General features: G+C 42.5%; 5 protein-coding genes across 5 annotated transcripts; 2 read left to right on the forward strand and 3 right to left on the reverse strand.

Annotated features, from left to right (window-relative positions):
* Window positions 1-130: 130 nt before the first annotated feature.
* K450DRAFT_174250 (uncharacterized protein) lies at window positions 131-966 on the reverse strand (the record flags this gene model as incomplete). The annotated part of the gene is made up of 2 exons (XM_051584195.1): window positions 131-608; window positions 704-966. The coding sequence occupies 2 exons, from the start codon at window positions 964-966 to the stop codon at window positions 131-133; spliced, it is 741 nt and encodes a 246-aa protein (XP_051444993.1).
* A 627-nt stretch (window positions 967-1,593) lies between these two features.
* On the reverse strand, window positions 1,594-3,344 carry K450DRAFT_240067 (uncharacterized protein). The gene is made up of 2 exons (XM_051588871.1): window positions 3,029-3,344; window positions 1,594-2,946 (listed from the first exon to the last, which is right to left on the reverse strand). The coding sequence occupies exons 1-2, from the start codon at window positions 3,236-3,238 to the stop codon at window positions 1,837-1,839; spliced, it is 1,320 nt and encodes a 439-aa protein (XP_051444994.1). The 5' UTR covers window positions 3,239-3,344; the 3' UTR covers window positions 1,594-1,836.
* Window positions 3,330-7,468, reverse strand: K450DRAFT_240072 (uncharacterized protein). The gene is made up of 10 exons (XM_051588872.1): window positions 7,350-7,468; window positions 7,163-7,287; window positions 6,866-7,097; window positions 6,262-6,790; window positions 5,303-6,186; window positions 4,898-5,234; window positions 4,702-4,834; window positions 4,116-4,624; window positions 3,962-4,039; window positions 3,330-3,887 (listed from the first exon to the last, which is right to left on the reverse strand). The coding sequence occupies exons 1-10, from the start codon at window positions 7,447-7,449 to the stop codon at window positions 3,452-3,454; spliced, it is 3,363 nt and encodes a 1,120-aa protein (XP_051444995.1). The 5' UTR covers window positions 7,450-7,468; the 3' UTR covers window positions 3,330-3,451.
* Window positions 7,469-7,929: 461 nt separating this feature from the next.
* On the forward strand, window positions 7,930-10,273 carry K450DRAFT_240077 (uncharacterized protein). Its single transcript, XM_051588873.1, has 8 exons — window positions 7,930-8,190; window positions 8,286-8,360; window positions 8,501-8,728; window positions 8,802-8,954; window positions 9,036-9,251; window positions 9,327-9,434; window positions 9,516-9,695; window positions 9,778-10,273. Exons 1-8 carry the CDS (start codon window positions 8,154-8,156, stop codon window positions 10,227-10,229), a joined length of 1,449 nt encoding a protein of 482 aa, XP_051444996.1. The 5' UTR covers window positions 7,930-8,153; the 3' UTR covers window positions 10,230-10,273.
* Window positions 10,274-11,599: 1,326 nt separating this feature from the next.
* Window positions 11,600-13,202, forward strand: K450DRAFT_240085 (uncharacterized protein). Its single transcript, XM_051588874.1, has 6 exons — window positions 11,600-11,672; window positions 11,752-11,906; window positions 11,973-12,211; window positions 12,340-12,423; window positions 12,493-12,601; window positions 12,688-13,202. Exons 1-6 carry the CDS (start codon window positions 11,644-11,646, stop codon window positions 12,816-12,818), a joined length of 747 nt encoding a protein of 248 aa, XP_051444997.1. The 5' UTR covers window positions 11,600-11,643; the 3' UTR covers window positions 12,819-13,202.
* Window positions 13,203-16,852: the final 3,650 nt, after the last annotated feature.

Raw genomic sequence — 16,852 nt, forward strand, 5'->3', positions numbered from 1 at the left:
GGGGTGAGCTGCCTTGAACAATTTATTCTCATTCATACTATTGAAAGATTTTTGGTGGCTATAAATGCGGTACCTCCAACCGCGTTTTCATGATACTACAAAAATTTACAAAGCGTTCAATGATGGAGGTTCATCCGGTCCAAGCATTAAGCACAGTGACAAACGGTACAAGGGCTTCATACGCATCGGTAACCTTTTCCAAAAATCCCTCAGACACGACTTCTTGATCCTCCCACCGTCTACCTATGACAAAACTTTTGTAGCGCAACAGATCAATATCTGGATGATTTTTATCAACGCCTTTGGGAGCAGTTTTCAAGCGGTCATCATCTTCAAGGGCATCCACTCCTTTTGAGCCATATATCTCTTCAATCATGGGCAATTCAAGAGCTTGTCGTAATAATGTCGGGTCGTTCATTATACCCTCTCTAATGCGCGATATAATGGCCGAGGACGGACTCCACACTCCGGCTCCTATAAAAGAGCGGTTGCCTGGGCAGACGCTGAGATAGTAACCGGCAAAGGGGCTTTTCTTACCCCCTCGAGAGAATGAAGCAGACAGGAAGGTTTTATACGGTCGCTTATCATTAGTGAATCTCAAGTCACGACTGACCAAAGTGAAGACTTATTAGCGATTGTTATGGAGAACAGACCATCCATGGGCCCCATAGTCTATACTACAAAAAGAAAATGTAACCCTTACTTTAGTCGATAGACAGCTTCTTTGGCTGGACTTTCCAAAATACTTGGGTCTAACTGACGAGTATGCTCCATGACTTGTCCAACAAAATCAGTGAAATCTTGCTTTGTCTTCAACCATCTCTCGTTGTGTAGTAGCATGAATTCGCGTTCGTTATTCTCAGCTAAATCTGCCATGAACTGTAAAGTGTCGGGGGAAACTGCGTCGGCAAAGGGAGACCCTTCAGGATGAGGGATGTCAATTATAGCAGGGTTGATATCGTCCATGCTTCGAACCGTGGTGGTTTGCTCGGTTGGCTTAAGATCTTTTTCCTTCTTGTCATCCTTACTTTTCTTCTTTCTGCCCTTTTGACTTTGCTCCGTCTTTTTTCGCTTTGTTGTTTGTGAATTTCCTTCGTTCGACCGATCACCATGAGCATTCTGTGGACTGCTCATGGTTGATTCTACCGAATAGTCCGATTCTTTATCACTTGAGCTGGCTTTGCCTGGGCTGGTAGTAAGAGCATTTGCCCTAGCAAGCCTAGTTTTCAGCCTTGTTGGCCCTACACTGTTGCTATTAGGCTTGACATTGGTTTGCTTTAATGATCGCGTTGCTGGTGACATGGTATTCTGAACTTTGACTGCACCAACCCCGCATTTCTGCACCGCGCCGTCGGGCGTTTCGTTATCCGCCATCTCTTTTTCATTATACTCATTTATTTCTTTGTCTACCGTTGGTAAAATATAACAAGTCTTCAAAATAGCTCTATGTTCGTCTTCATGTTAATTTTCACGCCAAGTCAGTCATGAACATGAATACAATTTGTCTTGCCGAGGCTCAATGTATTGAATCGCTGTAGTAACGGCCTTCGTGCTGGTCTTTTTTTTTTTATTTGAATATGATTGTGAAGATATGGAATCTTTCATCAATTGGTATTGACAGAGTCAAAAGAAAGAGTATGCTGCCATGCAGCATATCCTCAAAATGATCGTATTGTACTGAAGGGGTGTAAGAATATACAAGAGTAGAAAAAAATACAGAGGAGAGCTATACATAGAAGAACAGGATCATATTTTCATAAATCCATTCCATTAGGCCGTTTCAACTTTTTGCCAATGTTGCTGATATAAATAGGCAGGCTACCGAGGGCGGGCGGGTCATTGAGTATCAAACATTAGGATCCCGGTAAAATGAATTCTGATATCTATATCGTACTTGACTTCTTGTAATGCCTTTCGTTTAATCTCTTTTGCCCACTCTCGAGATCGCATGTCACTATAAACTGGTAGTACAATCGTAAGTGTCCGTGGATGCTTTGTCTGATGTCCTCCAAATGCGCTGGTAATGAGATCCTCCAGTTTCCCCCCGAGTTTTCCAGATGTCCAATCTTTAAGCATGTGTGACACATCAGTCTGAAAGGTGACAGTGAGGCTATCAATATCAAGATCTTTAATGCCATTTATCACTCCATAGCCGGCAAAGAAGTTCGTCAATTCCAAACGCTTGAGACTTGTCAATTGCTTTAGCCAGGTGCTCATGGAACGTTCAGCATCCAACCAAACAGTTTTCATTCGATCCGACCATTCCATATGGGTCTTATCTCCAGACCACCCAATAAGATGTAGGTCCTCAAGCAATGGACACGAGCCATGCAGACATTCACTCCATACTCGTGCAGACCAAGAGCTGCAAAAACCAAACGTCAATGAGGTTATGTTCGGCAATTGACTCAAGTAACGATATTTAGCCACGACTCGAGTTTCTCGAGCTAACCAGTCCAGCTCATCTTTGGCAGGGTCAGTGTATTCCAGTTCTTCTTCGTCAATTAGGTGCTTTATTGAAAGTACTTTGAGAGTTGGTGACAGCCACCGTGGAGGTCCGTATACATTGTAATATTTGTGATGGTCAAATCCCGATATCCCTGCATGACATAGTCGAAGTTCCCGCAACCTTCGTAAATGAGAGAACCGTTCCAAAGAGAAATTAGGGCCGTCACAATGGTGTCGAACTTGCTGGCAATTGATTACCTCCAGATTATGCAGCTGTGACAACAGACTTTGTATTTCGGGAAACGACATATTGGAGGTATTCAGGCAGGTTAGCGATGAAAATATGCTAAGTGATGCAAAATTTAATGCATAATGCTTGATGGCGCTACGCAGAGTCAGGCGTTGAACATGTTGTCGGTGAATTTGAACAAGGCGGCTGCCCATAAATTTCTGGTATTGAGTTCCCAGCTGTTGTCTATCAAGCACTATGGTTTTCCACTAAATACAATGAGAGCAAGACATGGTTAACACCATACATTCAAAATATGTAAAAGGCATTGCAATGGTATTCAACACCCACTACACAAGCAGCTTCCACTAGTCTTGTCCAACGGCGACACACCAGTCGGAGTGTACACAACGTGGTCGGGGTGTGTTCCATTGCCTGGAAAATGAGCAAGAGGCAATCGTCATTGAGAGGATCGTTAGAGTATGACGTGCGGCAGCGTTTTCGAGGTCGACTATCTACAAATTTTCTTGATTCAAGCAGCCTTCCTGATCGTAATTCCATGAGTTTGGTGATTGAGAAATATCAAAGATAGGAATAGGTAAGGGTGGCAAAATTTAAAAAAAATGAAAAATTGATTGCGTCTGCAAATAGCGAGCGTATGGAAAAGCTGCACCAACTGTGAGGGTTTATATTAATTATTTTCAGGATTAAGGTCATGAATATGCCATTCAGTTTTAAAAGATCATCTTCTGCTCTAGCAAATTAGGCCCATCATCATTGTACTCTAGCCTTGCCTTTGCCTTTACCCTTATTAGGCGCTGGTTTTGCCTCATGCACAGGTTCTTCTACGGCAGTTTCCTCTTCCTTCTTCTCGAAACGAGCTCGGACTGTCTTGTAATGTTCTAATTCAGTAGCAGATACGCTTGGAATCAATTCTTGAAGCGCTCGAACGAAATCTGGTTCCGTGACTTGCACCACGATGTCCTCCGGTGTGGCCATATGGGCAAGGTAGTACTGGGCTGTGATGGTCGCTGGCTCATGGTCTCCAGAGGCATTGTATTCTTCCACTTTTTGTTCAATCCCTTCGGCTACTCTTGTCATAGCTTTCAACATAGCGTCTGAGCATAATGCGTAAAAGTCCGCTCCGGTATAATGGAAAGGACACTGCTCGGCAACTCTAGCAAGATCCAGGTCCGGATGAAGTCTGAATCTAGGTACATTGATGCCAAAGTTTTAGTTGAAAGTGGCGACGTCTCATGGTCTATATGGGTTACGGATACTTACTTTCTCGTCAAGGCTTCAATAATCTTGAGCTGCTGTTGATGATCTTGACTTACTCCAAGGTACAGAAGTTTGTCGAATCTAAAGGATAAAGGGTATAAGAGATTTACAAAATCCTGCGTAGAGTCTCTATTTCAAAAGGATTTCATGTACTCACCTTCCTGGACGGAGAAGTGCTGGATCCAACAAATCTGGTCGATTGGTTGCGCCAATGACAAACACATCGCCAGCACCACTCTCACCTTCGCTCATACCATCCAGCTCGGCTAAAAGTTGACTGACAATACGGTCCATAACGCCGCCGGAGTCACCCTTTTCGCCACGCTTAGGAGCGACAGAGTCCAGCTCGTCGAAGAAAATGACACATGGCTTGGCGTCTCGAGCACGTTGAAACACTCGTCTAACGTTAGCTTCAGATTCACCAATGTACATATTGAGTAGCTCAGGTCCCTTAACAGAGAAGAAGTTGAGAGAGCATGATGTTGCGATAGCCTTGGCAAGTAATGTTTTGCCAGTACCAGGAGGTCCATATAAAAGAATGCCACTTCGTTTCTTCATTCCAGCACCAAAAAGCTCGGGATGTTCGAGGGGAAGCTGGATGGTATCCAAAATGTCATCCTTAACGTTCGCCAAGCCTCCAACATCATCCCATGTTACATTAGGTATCTACGATGAAATTCAAAATATCAATACCTTCTTCTCTTCTCTACATCATAAATAAAATACAATAGGATGCTACAAACCTTTGGAGCACCAATCGAATCACTATAGCTTGCTCGTGCTTGATTGAGGGCCGCGTCAAAATCATGGGCAGTGAGTGCCACACCGGCATATTCGACATCTCGGTCAGTAACGAAATCACTTTGATTTGTTTCGCTTCTGAGATTATATTTAGTACATGTTTGTCGCCCATCCCATATCCAACAACCTATTACTCACAGTGCCTTGTGAACTCTGTTCATCGCTATAACTCCTGAACGGCCAACGAGATCGACCAGATCTTTGGAGACCAAAGCAGCTGTTTGTGTCGCCAAGCTTTGTAAGGATACGTCAGGGGCCAAAGGAGATTTTTCTGTTAAACTTTCGAGCATTTGCAGCCGAATAGCTTCTGCAGGAGCTTCAATCACAAGTTCATGTCTAAAGCATCCAAGAATACTAGTGGGCAAATTATCAACATCGCTTGTGGTTGCCACCAGCATGACGGGGTATCCGGTGACTGAGTGGGCGTTTGTAATATTTTGTATGCAGTCTTGAAGCACAGTGGAAATCAAAGGTTCTGAACAAACCAATAATTAGCTTTATCTCTACGCAGCATTACACATTGTATCTTTTGCGATAACTTACCCTGACCAGTTTCAACAACTGCGCTTTTTCTTGCCAGACCTTCAATACCACGAAGTAGGATTACGCATGGTGACATGACCATTGCTTTTTCGAATTTTGCCCGCAAATACACTTCGGTTTTTGCATCTGTTTCGCCAACGATATCAAATGCATTGATTTCGAAAACATGGACACCGACATGTTCAGCAACCCACTTGACAACGGTCGATTTTCCTCCACCCCTGGGACCTTGAACTAGAACAGTACACGATAGGTTCAAATCCTTTGCCAATGGATGAAGAGACGATGAAAGTAGGTTGAATATTTGGTTGTAAGCTGGGATATCAGTTTGGCACTTTGGAAGCTTGCGTGTTAACCCATAATATCTACTAATTTCGCCAATTGGTACCCTTGAGCATTCCAAACCGGTTTGCACCATATGTGTGTAATTGGTAGATATCTTTCTCCCGGCCCCAAAATAAGCTGGGTGGGGATCATCTTGTTTTCGTTCATCCTCTTCAAGATGGGTGATTTTGAAATAAGCGATAGCGGTAGGTTTAGAAGGAATAGGAAGGCTGAGATGCGAGAAATCATCCATGTCACGACCTTGTGGCAACAATCTTGCTGGATCTTCGTCCAAACTGACCGCCAAAATGTCTCCTTCACAGACAATTCTTGTCCTTTCCTCAAACCATTGCTTTAGCGCATCTAAAAGTGCATTTTGAAGCAGCTTATCCACAGAGACTACTGACGCAACTCTTGATACAGTGAGTGCTTTCGCTACAGGTGGCCCTTCTGTGACCGGTTTAGCTAGGCGAGTGATGTACAAATTTGAGCTATCAATTGAAGAAGGTGGTAACGAAAGGCCAAGGTTGAAGTACAATTGCGGCGAGACATAAGCAACACTACAAAAAAAATCTTAATATCATGATGCACATACGTTATTCACAAAAAAAAATAAAAATATTGCGTTTACATACCTATTGCTTCGAACACCATCATATGTATCCATGTCTACACCATAGATACGGCATAGTCGGCTACGCTTATGGTTTCCGCCAGAAACCAATACCCAATCGCTACTGAAGACCCCACAACGGGCCAAATCTTCTACATGAACATAAACTCGACATTCATTATCGTCGTCTGAAGGCGGATTAGGAACCAGTTGATGATCTGGCCAAGGTGTTGTGAGGATAGCGGGCTGAAATGCCTGAGATTCAATAACTTGTGGGCCATCCTTTTTGTCTTTTAGCATCGAGAATGATAATGGATCCGTTGCATCATCGTCTGCAGATACGTCAACCTCCTCTTCGCTATCTCCAGAAGCGCTTATATCTACAACAATAACTTTTGTTCGCGCTGTCGAGATGATCTTGCCTTGAAGTACTGGGTTGGACATCAACACCTTGTAGCGCAAGTCTTCATTGAATGTAACGATTGTTGAGGACCTGATTATCTTTGGGGGTTCTTCGCCAGATTTTAAAAGTTCGGCTAATCCATCAGGTTCTAAATCAGGATGGTCACTAATTAACTGGGTGCTTCCATTGACATTTTGCCATATTCCCTGGGCATAGCACTTACTTTCAGCAATAAAATCATATGATTTCTTATCAAGAGCCCCCAGAATAACCTCATCGCATTCAATCAGATTTGTAGGCGCGATATGCACAAAGTACTGATGGTCGTCTGCGGCAATACCTTCGTCTAGAAGGTCCAATTCTAGCTGCTCCTCTAACTCGGTCGAGATTTGCTGGGGGCCATAGACTGATGTTATAAAACTTGGATGCAAACTTACAGTGTCTCTACCAAGGTCCTGAAATACATATCTCCATATTACTATTCATTGTTCTTTCCTACACACCAATTTACCTTACTTACCTGTTGCGATAGCCGAGCATATACAACGATCGATTTTGGCAGATAGCGATGTTTAGCATCCTTTTTTATCGGGTCATCCAAGTTTAGCTGTAAAAAGGTAATAGAAACCGCTAAAGGAGAAGTATCTACTTCAAAGAGATTTCAGTTCGCCGAAGTCTACAACTGTCGAGACATTTGCAAAGATTACCATGATGGCCCTGAAGCTTTTTCCATAGTGAAGGAGAGACATCCACATATTGTTGTTGAGCAACCGAAGTAGCATGCAACTCGGCGAGAATGGGAGGCATGCGAAAGAAAATAGTAGACCTATTGGGAGACGCGGTTCTGAGCCCTTTTCTTTCCCCAGATTCACATGGGAGCCGAAAGTGCGGAGATTTAGGCTCTTGACAGGTCCGCCATTGCTGCTGACAACCCTGAAATTCATAAGTTCAGCTAACCTTGTATCTCAATGACTTTAATAAACGAAAGAAATAATATGTAACACACTATAGTTACGGTCAGTAATTGTATACACTCGATCTGGTGCATCGATGTATCTCACAGCTAGAACATGTATTTCAGCTCCACTTACAATGTCCTCCGCTGTTAACAGAGTAATAAGTGGACCTCTTTACATTTTACTTCACCAGAAATGATTAGTATACTGGTTTAAAAAACATATGTTCTCTTGGTCAGTGCAACCCGTCTGCAAGAAATCACACCGTGATTCCACCAAGGCAAATGAGCATCAGCGGCAGAACATTTATATCTTCTGAACAACAGACTTTGAGGATTACTTTTCACTGAAAAGAGCTATATCTAAAGAATAGAAGCTTCGATAGCGCTTATTTCAAGTACAAATAACTTGTTACAAAGCTTTGAAATCTAATAGGTACAGCTGGCCGCATGCCTTGGTACTGCTTTCGGGACTTGAAAGCACAGCTGACGCAAAAAATCAGTATTGCAAAAGTCGACCAGCAGAGCTTCAGACAAAGGCAAACCAGAGAAGAGCATGCCACTAACATCCAATGCCGCCAATAGAAAGCCAAGTATGTGAAATGAGACTTTTTCTGATTGAGCAGAAAACGAAATACTTTGGCAATCGAATCCAATTACTGATCCTTACCAATGCAAACTACCTCAGGCTTAGAAGGCTTCTCGGACAAGCAGCATGCAGCTCTGAAACAAAAAAGTGCGGATATAGATCGCGTTGAGGATGGTTAGTCTATATTTTTTATGTTATGGTGAATGGTGAACACGGTACTGTGTGAGAAGAGTCACTTCCAGTCCATCAGTTCCCATTGTTCGGTTTGTCGGTAACATACCAAATCAAAATTAACATCTTTCATTTCCATTTAGATATAAAGACTATAGTGAAACCTGTCGTTGACTCTTACCCAAGCTGGTCAGAACATATGACTCCTGGTACACTGCTAATCTTCCAAGATGACGATAGTTGGAACAGACTATCAAAGAAGAACAACTCGAAAATTCTGTTAAAAGACAACCGCCCCAACTTTGATGGCACAGATCCAGAGTCTCTAAGGTCAATTGAGAATTCTTTGGTATTTTCTTCGTCTGACGAAGGTAAGGATGTGAAAATAATAAATGTGGAATGATAGACTTGATTTAACAGAAGAGTGTGGTATGACTATTTCAGAGAGTGAAACCGCTTCATCGCCCTCTTACAACCCATTAAGGTCCAGTGATATGAAGACATACGGAGCTACGCCTATAGAGGAGGATATAGTGGTTGTAAAGTGCAAAGTCTGCTCAAAGCCGATCTTGGCTAGCAATTTTACCCACCATCAAGGTAAAGGAGCCACTTTCGGCGCCATTTGAATCCAATTGCCCCACATAGACTCAGTTTCCTGATTCTTCCCAAAACTTTCAGAGATCTGCGAAAAGCTAATTGAAGAAGCGTCCATGGCTGAGACATCGTCAAATTTGAAGTTTTCACCAAATTCAGATGATGAAAGTGTGAAAAGCAATACACCACTCTATAAAAAGTCCAAGAAAAAGCGTGATTATGATGAGCCTGATCGTGGCCATCTCGGCAAAAAAGGCAGAAAAGGGAGCATCACCTCTATAAACTCACAGACATCTGAAGGCACGTATTATAACTCATTGAGCTCATTGACAACTTGTACCCGTCAGGTTTTAACCTTTCGCACGGATGTAGAAGGTACGCCGGTGCTACCCCGCAAACAGCTCCCCAATAATTCCGACAAACCAGACAAGAAGAAGAAAAAGGAAAAGCAAATCAAAGTAAAGCCACCACCAAAAGAGAAGCGTAAGCACGAACAACCTTTCGTCAACTGATGGCATTCGTCAAAACTCATTATTTAACTCCATGCCCATCTTGCCAATTTAGCACCGTTGGACCTCGATAAGCAGTGTGGCGTTATAGCAGGTCCCAACAATTTGCCCTGTGCAAGATCTTTAACTTGCAAAACCCATTCTATGGGTGCTAAGCGAGCAGTTGTTGGTCGGTCACAACCATACGACGTGCTTCTAGCAGCATATCAAAAGAAATCAATCGGCCGCCCTCAAAGTAAGCTATTTATCTCCTACAAATTAGTATTTTATGTGCGTAACCGCTTATTGAGCTGCTTGCTAACTGTATCGACTTTTAGATTCCTCAAGTTCACCACTATTACAAAAGGCAAATGCAACCACCCATAAATTACGTATACAAAAGAAAGTCTTGACTGGTGCATCGTCGTCTACTCCAGTACCTGAAGCGGAAATTATCGACTCTGACGAAGAAGTGGAAACCGTTATGGAAGCCATAAAATCATCTTGCCCTACTCCTTTGGCAGAAATTCCACGACCTTTTATGAGCCGACGTAATCGATGTGTGCGTTTACGTGAACTGTTGTTGGATGCTATTTCACCAAAATCGAGCTTAACCGACAATACTACACCAGTGCAAACCAGATCAACTGCTAATGCTGGCATTAGCCAATTATCTGGATACCCTTTGCAAAACACTACTGCAGTATATAATATAGCAAATGGAATGAAACTATCTGATACCTCATTCCGATTGCCCGAAAGTAGTCCAACCAAGCTTACTCTTAGATAATTTCTCCCTCAATACAATAATGCTTTAAGCACCTGATACAAAAATCGAACGCGTTCAATTGACGCGTAAGAAAAGGAAAGCTGCCCTATTGTAGTCGATGTCTCTGTGGAAAGGGATTGCTGAAAGACACCTCGGCGATAGCCACGTTTTTTATTTATTATCTTGCTGTGGGTCCGCAGCATTCGCAGATTGGTCTATTTCGATCAATTTAAACAAGAAAATGCAAGGGAAAACCCTGGAAAAATGTAATGTATATAACTGAGCCATATTAAGGTTTAACATGAACTCTATAGCAACCATGAAGCAAAACTAGTTTTAACTTCAATCGCTATTCATCTGAATCTCAACTTGTGAAGTCCATTGAAGTGGGTTTATTCTATTGCATTTAAAACTGTGCAAGTGAGGGTACTCTATTTATGAAAAAGTTTTAGGTATGATACAGTATTGTTTGGCGGAGACACCAAGGAAATCAGGTCAATGCTATGGCGATAATACAAGAAGACAGAGCAAATAATATACGTCCCAGCCTGTTTCGTAACATACACCTGTAGTGCATAAGATACACTAGGGTTTAACTACAATAAAGCAGAATTGCGGAAAGAAGGACAACAACGGGTTGACGTGCAGCTGTAAGCAAGACAATATCAGTCGAGCTTAACTCTCAACGTATACCAGCAAGCAGATAATGCAACGTTATTCATATCAAGATCTGGTGTCACAGCCTCTACAGGGGTAAATTTTTTAAAAAGTCTCCTGGACAAATAATATCTCATTGCCGTTCAGACTTGTATTACAGGCTAAGCCAAATTGACCTTTTCTTAACATCAACGGTTCGTGATGTTAAGAAAAATCTTCAGTAACAACGCTCTCAAATGTGATTTCTCAAAAAAGATCAGAATTCGCGTCGCAGTACCAAGTGCTAATAATAAATTAAACAAACTCAAAACTCTCACAAAGACAAGGTAATATTATTATTTTCATGAGACAATGCGAAAAACAATAGTATACGACAGAATGTGCCAGTCAGATTACTTCACTTTATTTTCAAAGCGTGGGCGAGAATGATTTGATTATCTAAAGTGCTGTAGCATAGTGAAATAATTTCGAATGTATGCCTGTGAAGACCAGCTGGATTGTCATAATATCCGCGTAGTATGTATCACACAATGGTTTATGTAAGGTTTTGACATGGTGTTGTTTGCTAAAGCTCACCGCTTGGATGAATGCAAGCAGAGTATAAACAACCCAAATAACGAGGTGTTCGTTTTATGTGTGTATTAATTTTTAGATCCATGCTACGCATGGTTCAGCAAAGGCATACAAGGCATAGCCGGTATTTTCATATGCCTATTTCCTACCTTTTTAATTCTGTTCACTATACATCTGCTCATTTCTCAGTTATATACTGATCTTAATGTCTGCAGCTCATTTCAGCACAGCAACGTAATGCTTGAATGACTGGCATATGTCTTTGCGCTTGAAACTTTATGTGGCTAACACGATGCTAATCTCCGTGATTTAGAGCGAGTCCGTTATTACCATCTATAAGCACATTTCTTCAAGCACCACCTGAATTTTCTGAAGCTACCAGTACCACTAACGCTGCTGGTGACATAAAATTATCAACATATACTACAGACAAAATATTAACGGCGCTCCCTCCAAGTTTGCCTGATGGTAATTGTCAGCTCATACGCAGTGCGGATACGCTCCAGTAAGCTGATGGTCAATATTGTTCTGCAGGAGGTCAAATGAATTCTCGGAGTTGGCTGACTTCTTGCCCTGCGCCACTATTGAAAAATGTACAACAGATAATCCTGCAAACAAGGGCCATCTCCGAGAGCGTTAGCTCCTTGAATGGAGCTACGACGGTTGATCCAGCTATCTGGCTAAACAGTATGGCGGAAAATGCAAGGGCATTACTCTACTCCTTGAAAGAACTCCACAGTGAGCACACTGATGGCAACTACACCACAAGAATGGTAAGTTCACTACCCTAACCATTCCCTCTTGAATTGCACAAACTGGGAGTTAATCTTTCAAGTATTCAAACTATCCTCCCAACCATGAAACTTATAAACGAATCGCCATTTCTTACCTACAGCCACAGGATAGCAGACATGACTATGACCTCATCTGGCGTAGGCGGGTTAGCAAGGGGAGGTTTGGAAGGACAAGAACTCGGAAACGCAGTGTAGAAATATTCCTTGTTTTCGAATGCTCTACTGAGAAACATATTGTTAATACCGTAATAACTCACTAGAAGATATGTACTCCTCAACCCAGGTGCCACTCATGCAACATCACGGAAACCCCAGAATGGCGACGTGGCCTAGACGGTGCAAGAACTTTATGTAACGCCTGCGGGCTCCGTAAGTGGAGAAGCACGCATGCCATTAAAACCATAGAACACAGAAAGCTTACCCCGGTCATCTTCCCAATGTCTCACGCTTTTTAGACTATGCAAAGCTTACGAAGCGTAATAACCTCCAGGTCAATCCGAACAACAATTTTCAGCTTTCGCCGGGTGCCTCGATTTCCAAGCGAGATACCCTTTCCACCAGTGCTGATCTCAACTTCAATAAATAACATGTCACGAAGATTTTTCCTCCTGCAGCTGTGGCCACACGGTATAGGGATTTTTTACAGCTCATTTTGTACATTGTTAGTCTGATACTGTACCTGGATTTAAACAAAACGCACCTATATATCCAGAAGATTTGAAGAACGGCGCGCATAAATCCATTGCTAACTGACGCAAAAAGGAGATGAGAGCAAAAATCCCTGCATCTGGGCAACCAAAATAGTATGGCACCGTAAATGTAGGAGGAATATTCCAGATATCGAGCTTAAAATATTCCAATCGTGGGTTTATTTGTTGCTAGAGTTTTGTTTGTTGTACAGTACCAACAGCTCGTTTTATAAACGATCGATACGATAAAAACTCTACCTCCATTGCCCCTTGGACCAAAGGACTTGGCCTATCACATAGCAATTGAGGAAGATCTCATTGTGAATAAGGAAATTCGGGCTTGTTACATCCGTTATGGACAGGGGGGCTTTATAAGACCAGAGCCAGCGAACTTTCAGTTGGTGCAATAGGTTTTGGTTGCATTCTAACAATGGGGTGCGCTTCACCTAGTCTATTGGAACGTCGGCGTTGTAGATTACGAGTTCATGTCATTAAATGGGCCTTGCTGCTTCTAGCCGCTACACTAACCAGTGTGGCAGCACAAAGTGAGGTCAGTAAAATTCATAATTATGTTAATGTGAGAATATAGCCCATTGAAAAGTTTGTATTACAGTGCAATCTCACAGGGTCGCAGTATCAAACTATTCAACAACTGGGAGCTTTCAATGGTATCTTCCTGAACGACTTCACATCCAGTATTACCGCAGGCCTATTTGGAAGTGCTGGAAGCTATGGTCCAATTGCTGTTGGAAATAATGTGTATGCACCTGGCTACCTCGTTGCAGAGAAAACCAACTTGACTGCATGCACACAAAACGCGTCAGGCTTTGCTCAATATGGTCTTGTTGTTGATGGTAGCGTTGTCAATGGAGGAACCCCAAAGGTAACTGGCAACGTATACATAAATGGCACGGGTACTGCTACTTTGCAACTATCATCGTGTTCGGTCAGGAAGCTCAGCACTACTCAACAGTTTGATTTCGCTGCCGCAAAAACATCATATCTACAAGCATCTGCATACTTGGCAAATCTACTTCCTAACTTAAAAATGAACAGTACCTTTGCACTCTCATCTGTTGGCGCCCAAGCTGATCCGCAGTATAATGTCATCACACTGAATACTTGCAATGGACCACTTCTTGGTTGCTTCGGTGCATCTCCCACAAGTCCCTTGACCAATCTGATTAGCAACCCGGGGATGATTGCCACGCTCTCTGGATACAAGGGACCAACTTCTGGTACAAAATGGCCCACCGGCACTACTTTAGTCATAAATGTAATAAGTCTTCACATCTTCTTGCGTTTTCCAAGTCACCTTGATGTTTATTTCATAACATTTAGGTACCTGTGGCTTTGGGTTCAACTTTGGTCATCGATGCCGACACTCCAAGCGTTGGGATCGATCCTTGCAGGACCATTTGGAATATCTACCCAGTTAATAGCAGCGTATTGTATACTGCTGGATCTATCACAATGATTCGCAGATCACCCCAGGCCCTTAAAGGATTTGTTTTGGCTCCAAATGGTTTGCTGTCTCTCATATGTGAACTCTTAGCATAAGACACCATTCTAATTGTATATTGTATTTTAGCTGCCATCTTGGACGGTGCTAATGGAAACTTCGCTGGATTATTGGTGTCAAATAACTACAAGTAATACGAAAGTCCTTGAAAGAGTTCCCCAAAATACAAAATTAACCATCCCTTCTTCTTACCAGTTGGGAAATGTCCAATGTTGATCTTCAAGATTTTACATTTGCGTCAGGAGGCACATGTAAATCCTTTCTAGGGTGTGTTCCCAATCAAAGTGCCACAAGCGCCAGCGTATCATCCATTTCCGTTAGCAAAACAATCTCATCAAATTCTGGTACGTTTGGCAACATCTTATGTTAATAATCGATCTCCTGTTAGCTATTTTAGTGTCCTAACTTCATTTGGTAATGACCTCGCCACCCACAGCATTACCACCCTCGGTATCGTCATCCACAGCGTTGTCGTCTTCAATATCGTCACCCGCTGCACCATCGTCGGCCACCTCCAAGTCAAATACAATTTCGGCTTCAAGTAGTATAGCTGGCGGATCATCAAGCACAGGTAATGAGATGATTACAAAACTTTGATTTCATCATGTGCCATTAATAATCTTCTTTGCATCTTGATATCATATAGTGACTGTATCATCGGCTGTCTCATCACCATCGGTGACACAAGTTTGCGATCTATCAGAATCAACCGATTTGCCAAGCCTCCAACTTTCAGCATTCAATGGTATCTTCCTAAACGACTTTACATCCAGTATAACCGCAGGCCTGTTTGGAAGTGCTGGAAGCTATGGTCCAATTGCTGTCGGAAACAATCTGTATGCACCTGGCTACCTCATCGCAGAGAAGACTAACTTGACTGCATGTACCATCAATGCATCAGGATTTGTGCAACTTGGTCTTGCTGTTGGAGGTAGTATTCTCAATGGTGGAAATCCAAATGTTATTGGCAACGTACTCGTGAATCTCACGGGTACTGCTACACTGCAACTACCATCGTGCTCGGTCAAGCAGCTCAACAACAGTCAACAGTTTGATTTCGCTGGCGCAAGGACATCATATCTACAAGCATCTGCATATTTAGCAACATTGGTTCCTAACCTGAGAATGAACAGTACTTTTGCATTGGTGTCTCTAGGTGCCCAAGCTGATCCACTATATAATGTGATTACGCTGAATACTTGCAATGGCCCAATTATCGGTTGCTTTGGTGCATCTTTCACCGGTAACCTAACTAGCCTACTAAGTACCTCAGGGGTGATTACCAATCTTTCTGGATACAAAGGGCCAACTGCTGGAACCAAATGGCCAACTGGTGCCACTTTGGTAATCAATGTAAGGCGCTTTCTCATTTTTTTCATTTTTTGATCCATTTGATACTTACCTTATGCCTTATAGGTGCCTGTGGTCGTTGGATCCACTTTGGTCATTGATGCCGATACTCCCAGCGTTGGCACAGATCCTTGTCGAACCATTTGGAATATCTATCCGGTGAACATCGACGGGTCACATACTACTGGCTCTATCACTTTGCTCCGCAACACCAAATCAGCTCTTCAAGGATTGGTCTTGGCTCCAAATGGTTTGTTTATTCTGTACTGCAGATTTTGAGCAGAAAGCACCTACTAATTGTAATATTACATAACAGCTGCCATCTTGGATGGCCCTACTGGAAACTTTGCTGGATTGTTGGTTTCAAATAACTACAAGTAAGTGTAAAGTGCTTGTAAAGTGTTCTGAGAAACTCAAGTCCAACAGTGTTTCTTTATATCAGTTGGCAAACATCCAACGTTGATATTCTAGATTTTACAACTGCGTCCGGAGGTGTATGTAAATCATTCCTTGGATGTGTTCCCAATCGAAATACCACTAGCACCAGCACATTACCATCGTCATCCGTGAGCGTAACGACGTCATCGAGCTCAGGTAAGCTTGGAAACAGCATATTTTGTAAAACAATATCTCAAGAGTTAATTTGATCCTCTGACAACGGTTCTCATTCATATCATCATCCTCAACAGCATCGTCCTCTGTATCATCGTCAGCGACATCGACGTCCAGTGTTGTTTCCACCTCAAGCAGTGTTACTGGAGGATCATCAAGTACAGGTATTGAAGTAGCCTACAAAATATTTTGTATCATCGTGAAGAATTATTGATCTTTTTTGGATTTGATATCACTAGTAACAACATCCACGACCGCCTCATCACCCTCGGTAACACAAGTGTGCGATCTATCAAAGTCAACCGATTTGCCAAGCCTCCAACTTTCAGCATTCAATGGTATCTTCCTAAACGACTTCACATCCAGTATCACCGCCGGCCTATTTGGAAGTGCTGGAAGCTATGGTCCAATTGCTGTCGGAAACAATCTGTATGCACCTGGCTACCT

Source organism: Umbelopsis ramanniana, assembly GCF_025399195.1.
Source record: "Umbelopsis ramanniana AG unplaced genomic scaffold K450scaffold_25, whole genome shotgun sequence".
NCBI lineage: Eukaryota > Fungi > Mucoromycota > Umbelopsidomycetes > Umbelopsidales > Umbelopsidaceae > Umbelopsis > Umbelopsis ramanniana.

Bases quoted from the DNA above. Each gene is read 5' to 3' on its own strand.
- K450DRAFT_240072 (XM_051588872.1), bottom strand. From the start codon at position 7,449: ATGCCTCCCATTCTCGCCGAGTTGCATGCTACTTCGGTTGCTCAACAA. The intron at 7,098-7,162 runs GTAAGTAAGGTA...TATGTATTTCAG, and splicing joins ATGCTCGGCTATCGCAACAG to GACCTTGGTAGAGACACTGT. The intron at 4,040-4,115 runs GTGAGTACATGA...TTTATCCTTTAG, and splicing joins GCACTTCTCCGTCCAGGAAG to ATTCGACAAACTTCTGTACC.
- K450DRAFT_240077 (XM_051588873.1), top strand. From the start codon at position 8,154: ATGCCACTAACATCCAATGCCGCCAATAGAAAGCCAA. The intron at 8,191-8,285 runs GTATGTGAAATG...AAACTACCTCAG, and splicing joins TGCCGCCAATAGAAAGCCAA to GCTTAGAAGGCTTCTCGGAC. The intron at 8,729-8,801 runs GTAAGGATGTGA...TGACTATTTCAG, and splicing joins ATTTTCTTCGTCTGACGAAG to AGAGTGAAACCGCTTCATCG.
- K450DRAFT_240085 (XM_051588874.1), top strand. From the start codon at position 11,644: ATGTCTGCAGCTCATTTCAGCACAGCAAC. The intron at 11,673-11,751 runs GTAATGCTTGAA...TCCGTGATTTAG, and splicing joins GCTCATTTCAGCACAGCAAC to AGCGAGTCCGTTATTACCAT. The intron at 12,424-12,492 runs GTAGAAATATTC...ATAACTCACTAG, and splicing joins CAAGAACTCGGAAACGCAGT to AAGATATGTACTCCTCAACC.
- K450DRAFT_240067 (XM_051588871.1), bottom strand. From the start codon at position 3,238: ATGGAATTACGATCAGGAAGGCTGCTTGAATCAAGAAAATTTGTAGAT. The intron at 2,947-3,028 runs GTGGGTGTTGAA...CATTGTATTTAG, and splicing joins TAGTGGAAGCTGCTTGTGTA to TGGAAAACCATAGTGCTTGA.